Raw genomic sequence first — 7,083 nt, 5'->3', positions numbered from 1 at the left:
CAAGAAACAGAAAACTCCTGATGTTTTCGGGGTTCCTCCTCTTAGAGAATTCAGAGATTTTAGCTTTCAATTGAATGTCAAAGAGAGGAGATTTCCTGATTTCCTGTCCTCAGTTCAAGATAATCCTTTTTCAGCAGAAAGTAAATACCGTATACCAAGTCCAAGATCCCATCTTTTTCCTGAGTACTCATTCAAATTGAGGAAGATCAATGTATGCTGCTCGGCATTTAATTGATTTTCTGTTAATATATTTCAATGTATTTTCATGTATTTTATTGTATTCATTGTCGTTTTTCCCATTGTAATTCAATGTATCTCGTTGTATTCCATGTATTTCATTGTATTCACTGTCTTTTTTCCATTGTATTTTTCAATGTATCCCGCTGTATTCTATGTATTTCATTGTATTCACTGTCTCACTATGTGCCATGAATGTATTCATATATTTTTTTAATTAATATAATTTATGTATTCAGATGTATTATATAATTTCTCTAAAGTTTGCTATATTTTTGGGGTATTTTTCGGTTGAGAATCTTTTTGATAACTGAAAATACAAAATTTGTGTGTTATAATTGAGTTTGTTGAGTTATATTAGGAGTCTATTATGTTAATTGATTCACTTTCCGTTTTAAAAACAGTGTAATCCCCTATTTCACGCTGTCAATACAATCGAATACAATAATTTGTCCAGTTGTAATCCCATGTTTCACTCCATGAATACAGTCGAATACACTTGAATACAACAACTGATTAGCTGGACTTCCCTGATTCATGCCTATTTTTGCTACTGTATTCATGAATATAATAGCTTAAATATACATCTTATAACCACAGAAAAGGTATCTATAATCCGTAATATAGCAAATGGTATCTATAGATGGCTAATTACTACTAAAAGATAGTGCTTTATGAAAATTTCTCAATTAAAAATAATAATAAATTGATACGTTTTTTGGTTTTTTGAAGTGACAAATATTTTGGACCTTTTTGTGTGTGTGTGTGCGTGTGTGGCTAAAGTGACAATAAAAAGGACAAGAGGTAACCACTTCCACCTTTAGTCCCTCTCTATTTCATCTCAGCAGCTATCTATTAGGAGATATAACCTCGCCACGGTTTGAGGGCAAACAACATAAGATGTCATAACAATAATCTAAATTCTCAAATTGACCTAAAAGTTTAATGCCATATCAAACTCGTCGCGTAACTGAAGGAAAGAAAACCAAAAATTGAAAGATAAGGTCTCTACAAAAGCATATTGCTATTCAAGACACAAGAGTAACCATCTCTAAGAATGTAACTCTATTCCTCTAGTAGCATGAAACTTGTGGAGATAACCATACATAGCTCTGGCAGTTCAGACACCACGAAATCATGTTGACGCAAAATGTAAGACCAGGGAGACAGCTAACATGTTGTGGCTGATACACGGAACCTGGTCCGTGGGTTCTTCTATTCAGATAATGTTGACTTCAGTTCACCGCTGCTTTGCAGTTCCAGCACGATATCACATCCTCCTACCAGTTCACCCTTGTAATACAGCTGTGGATAAGTTGGCCAGTTGGAGAAGGTCTTTAATCCCTGCCTCACTTCTTCGTCGGATAGAATGTCAAAGGATCCAAACTCAACCCCTTCCTCCTTCAAAGCATTTACAACCTTGGAGCTGAAACCACATCTTGGAGCATCTGGTGTACCCTTCATAAACAGCATTACAGGTGAAGAATTTACTATATTCTTTAAATGGTCTTCAAGACTGTCTTTATGGTGAATCCCGTTCTCAGCTAGAACCTTCCTAAGCTCACCACTTTTTTGCATCTCCAGTACTATGTCTGATCCACCAATAAGTTCACCCTTTATGTAAAGCTGCGGATAACTAGACCAGTTGGAGTAAACTTTCAGTCCTTGACGGACTTCATCATCAGTAAGAATGTCAAAACTCTCAAACTCTACTTTCTCCTGTTTGAGAATATCCACCACCTTTCTGCTGAATCCGCACCGGGGTTCATCAGGCGTTCCTTTCATAAACAGCATAACCGGGCTAGAATTTACCAGAGCTGAAAGACGAGTAGCCAGGACAGCACTCAAGCCAGATGGTTCAGAGATGCCACCCTTTCCACCGGCAGAATCAGAGATCTCAACCCCGTAATCCTTGAAAACTTCTTTAAGTTCACCACTCTCGTGCATAGTTATAATAATATCACAACCACCAAGAAGTTCACCCTTGCAGTACAGTTGAGGATATGTTGGCCAATTGGAAAATTTCTTCAACCCCTCACGGACCCCATTGTCCGTCAGAATATCAAAACTTCCAAATTTGACATTCTCTTTCTTCAAAATATCGACAACTTTCTGACTAAAACCACACTTGGGTTCTTCAGGGTTTCCTTTCATGAAAAGCATTATCGGATGAGAAGCAGCCAGCTGTTGAAGTCGCTTTGTCAGCCGATCATCAAGACCGGAACTTGACACTTGAGGAGCGCCATTTTCTCTAGCCAATTCCTGAACTGTTTCAAGGACAGTGGGACCTGCAGCCATCCCTAGGCTAGCAGGAGCAGCAGGATCCCCAGGAGTGATTGACCCAGCAATTTTTGCAACCTTGTTAGCCAAACTAGAAGGATCGGCCCCTTCCAACGTATCAACAGCCTTACCATCCTAAAATAAGCAAGGCACTAGCATGTTATAGGTAGCGTAACAAGCAAAAAGAGAGGTTCAACTCAATGATATTGTTCAAATGTCACAAACAATCACAGTTGGAAGGCGTTTAGTAATACGACTAATGAGAAGGAACTTAACAACATTTCTTATCAAATTTACTCTACTAACGACCACCTTTCCCTAATTTTCAAGAATTTTGTCTTGGATTTGTGTGATGGCAGCTCTAGGCAATTCTTCAGGAACACCCATTATATTTGTCAGGCGAAAACTAGTGAATTTAATATTTCTTGATCTTGGTAACAGATGTTCATCTTTTCACAATAAGTAGCTACAAATATTTCGATTTATTTTTGAAAAGGTAAATATCTCAAATTTTTGAAATGCCATACTGATGATTTCACCATGGCATAAGCTTCAATGCTTCGAGACTCGCACAGTTTCACCTAAAGATAATGGCAAAAAGGAAAAGACAGTGGAATCCTCCAAAGCAAGATAAGCGACCAGAAAAAAAAAAAAAGACATCTACTCGTCAACCCAATTACACAGTGATGTTCATGGAAAGCGAGAAGGCTTTTCAAAATCAGGCTGACAGAAGACAGTAATATCTGCAAATGCACAGCACTGGCATGTTATAGAAGAACGAGGAAATGAAGAAATGAAAGAGATCGTTTGAGGCTTGTACATCCGACTGCACTCGTAGAGTTTACTGAAGACTTAACAATTTAGCGATTTTTCCAGAAGAAAGCATATGATTTTTAAATGAGAAAGATAATGATGTTGCCCCTCCCTTCAATAAAGCTTTTACATTTTGCAAAGAGAAGTCCCATATTCCCATTGTGCTTAGCTTAGTATGCCACCAAACAGTAGCAATACCACATGTAGTCAGCAAATAGAAGAGGCAGATGGATCTCATAGGGTTAGGCAAACCTTAAGGTGCATATGGTTTTCAAGAAGATTACAAGCACAAAGAACGACATGGCCTTGGCAGAATATGACGAGCTGTTCACTATATTAAGGGGCATTCTCCCGTTACAGAATTGACACTGCAATAGGTTATTTATATATCATGAATCTTTGGGTAGAAGAGCACACTCATTGTCTGTAAACAAATAATGGAGCCATGAGACACAGTTGCATATTCAAGGAATATCTAGAAGAAAAAAAAACTCCGAACATTTGTTAAAAAAAATATCTTTAAGTGGTTAGATTGTTGATTACTTGAGAGGATCCTCTCAATTTACTTGTTATTTATTTAAGACATACTTTTGCTATGTATGAGGTCTCCTATCAATAGATATACTCTGATTAGAGAATAAAATTTTGGAAATTACACGGTAGATGGAGTGTAAAAAAAAGGTCAAAACAGAAATCCTCAATCTGGTAATTTACTCGCTCACAAAAAGCAGATAAAAATTAACCAAGTTTATTGCCTAAAAAACAAGATAACTAAGCAAACAACTAGCAGTAATATCATCATGATTCTCAAAATCATGTCCAATAGCAGAAGTTCTTTCGGATAACTGATGCATGAGCAAATGCTCCCTTGTGCTGCTGACTGTCCAAAAAAGTAATGTTTTTTAGAAGGGCTCATAAGGAGTCAGAAGCAAGCTAAATAAAATGCAGGTAGAACTCACATAAGCGGAGGGTCAGACAAATTCATTTCCCCATCTATCCAGGAGGCGAGTAAACAGATATACAAACAGTATATGGACAAGGAAAGCAAATTCCCAAGTGAGTTACCTTGAAGAACACAAAGTAAGGAACAGCAGAAACAGAGTAAAGCTCAGATATCTCAGGCTGTTCTTCAGCTTCAACCTGAAATACAAAGACAGAAGAAGAAGAATCATAATCAGAGACAAGCTGACACTTCAGAACGAATAATGAGCATATTCCAGTAGTACCGGAACATAATCCATTAAGGAGTTGGGTTTACAATGACATCAACTACTATAGAAGAAAAATTCAGCTCCAAGTTCACTATGTTAGAATAAAACAACTATATCAGTATAAGCAGGGTTCTCCAATTTCTATTTGAAACTAATTAGGAGTACCAAATCAAGGTAAGACTGCAGCAAATCAAGAGAGCGATAACCCCCAAATTTCCCGTGTCACAGATTCTTCATATTCATGTAACATAGCTATCTAACCACAAGAACACATCTTTTTTCTCTGTGCCCATTAAGGGAGACAAATTCTTCCCAAAGAGCACATTGATAACCCCTCAGGGTGTTCCACAGTTCATTCAAAGTTCCATAAGCTATCTTGAATTATATTCAATAAAAATACCAGAAATCAACCAATAAATAATAAAAAATTCAAGCTTGATCCATACGCTTAAAAGTTTCACATCATGAGCCCCAAAAGATTACCAAACCCTAAACCCTTCGTAGCATAGTTACAAAAAAACTGATCTAAACAAACCCCCCTCCAAACAACAAGAACATATCAAGCAGAAAATCTATCAATAATTATTCACTTTATTTCATAGTTCATTAAAATTCCATATAAGCCGTATCATATATGCAAAATTAATACCAGAAATCGATCAATAAATTAAAAAAGATATAAACTTTATGGGCTTCTCATTCACATAAGCACATGTATATCAAAAACAGGGAGAAGATTTGATTACTCTGAGAAAATGGGCATGTGGGAAATCAGTAGAAAGGTGAGAAAAGACTTGGTCCATGTGCTTAGAAGCTTCACACCATGTTGCCCAAAAGTGCAAAATCGCCGGTGACCCGTCGCCGACAATCTTGTCGAGCTCTCCCTTTGATCCAACTTCCTTCACTGATCCTCCTCCTCCGGCCATCCTCGCTTCTTTCAATATTCTCTAATCTCTATGAAAGTGTGAACTGAATACCGCAAACCAAAAAACAGAACTCTTTTTCCTCTTTTCTGCTTTTTATATTAGGCTTTTTTCTTCTTCTTTTTTTCTTTTAAAAAAAAAAACAAAATTAATAAGACAACCTACTTTTGAAGACATTTAAAGGCTTACCTGTTTATTTAGAAATAAAAACTTAATTTATGTGACTTTTAATTGTTAATACTTGTTAATTTTGTTGATTCTAAAATTTTGTTGACTTCAATATCCCTAACTCACATTTCCGCATGTAAATTCGCCTTAAAAGTAAAATGAGATTGCATAATGAAAAAAAGAGACATTTATTAAGGCATATATGCACGGTCAATTCCATATATAGTTTATTTCTTTCCCTATATTGTTGATTGTCTTATATTTGTATCACGTTGTGAAAATATCCAATCAAAAATAAATGTGTTTAATAACAATTTCCTTTTATATTAATCAAATCCCACCGCTAAAAAAACAGAAAGGAAATTTTTTAATAAAATAACTGTTCGTAAAAGAAGTTCAAAGTTTCTTAATACAGTCAAAACTCTCTATAACAGCCTCATTTGTTCCAGATGTTTTTGGATGTTATAGTGAATTGCTATTATAGAAAACATATATTATAACAGAACATAAAATTTGATTCCGAAAAAACTTGATTTTTATAGTGAAGTATTGTTATATAAGGATGCAGTTATAGTTATAGAGATGTGTGACTGTATATCAAATTAATAGTTATATAACGATATAACTTTCACTATATTAATTGATTATAAAATAAGTGCATTACCATGCTTACATTTTTTATTGACATTACCATTCGTTCTTCCATATTTTTCTCGAAAAAACTTTTCGACTATGAAAACTCCAAGAAACTTTTTGACATTACCATTCCGTGTGCACTTTGCGTTACTATATATAATTGATAGATTTAATACAACATACATTTAATAACTACGGAATAAAGGAGTTCACCTAGTAATGAATATTACCCCTAAAACATCTCGTTCTTTTTTCTCTCTTGACCTTTAATGGAGTTACAACTTAAGGATAATTTTAAATTATAACTAAAAATCGAAGGATAAATTCAGACTTCTTTGAAAATTTGAACACATGGAGTCCCAATTTCATGTTGGAGCTCCATTAGTGGAAAGGACAAATACAAATCAATTGCTAACAATAAGGATATTAATGGACACAAAGTATAACAAATAAAAAATAAAACAAAATGAAATAACGACTAGAGTAACCATGTTAAAAGATTAACAGTGTAGTAAGCTAAATAAAAGAAGGGAGTTTGAAGGAAACTGTAGCGCATAGAATATTTTTTGGAAATTTTACAACCTATAGAATAGCTTAGTACCCTATTTATAATATATAAATACCCTTTTAAAATATTACATTCTATAAATACCCTTTTTAGTTTATAGCAAAAAATCTAAATTTAGTTCCATCCTAAAATTAAGGCTTAATATATGCTACAAAATATTTTTCTAATCTCATTTTTTTAATTTTCTCTCACCTAATTTGCTTATATCTCCTCTCATCAGCTTTTCTCTCTCTTCTTCAATACACCT

The 7,083-nt window shown here is 34.8% G+C and overlaps 1 protein-coding gene across 1 annotated transcript; it reads right to left on the bottom strand.

The window, feature by feature from the left end:
- Positions 1 to 1,116: 1,116 nt before the first annotated feature.
- LOC104221121 (monothiol glutaredoxin-S17) lies at positions 1,117 to 5,542 on the bottom strand. Its single transcript, XM_009772114.2, has 3 exons — positions 5,288 to 5,542; positions 4,396 to 4,470; positions 1,117 to 2,652 (listed from the first exon to the last, which is right to left on the bottom strand). Exons 1-3 carry the CDS (start codon positions 5,465 to 5,467, stop codon positions 1,453 to 1,455), a joined length of 1,455 nt encoding a protein of 484 aa, XP_009770416.1. The 5' UTR covers positions 5,468 to 5,542; the 3' UTR covers positions 1,117 to 1,452.
- Positions 5,543 to 7,083: the final 1,541 nt, after the last annotated feature.

This window comes from Nicotiana sylvestris, chromosome 2, assembly GCF_000393655.2.
Source record: "Nicotiana sylvestris chromosome 2, ASM39365v2, whole genome shotgun sequence".
Lineage (NCBI taxonomy): Eukaryota > Viridiplantae > Streptophyta > Magnoliopsida > Solanales > Solanaceae > Nicotiana > Nicotiana sylvestris.
Note: the sequence above shows the minus strand (reverse complement) of the source record. Positions and strands in the feature narration are given on the sequence as shown.

Coding starts and splice junctions, on each gene's coding strand:
- LOC104221121 (XM_009772114.2), bottom strand. CDS start 5,467: ATGGCCGGAGGAGGAGGATCAGTGAAGGAAGTTGGATCAAAGGGAGAG. Junction 4,471..5,287: donor CACATGCCCATTTTCTCAGA/GTAATCAAATCT, acceptor TTTGTATTTCAG/GTTGAAGCTGAAGAACAGCC. Junction 2,653..4,395: donor CTTACTTTGTGTTCTTCAAG/GTAACTCACTTG, acceptor TGCTTATTTTAG/GATGGTAAGGCTGTTGATAC.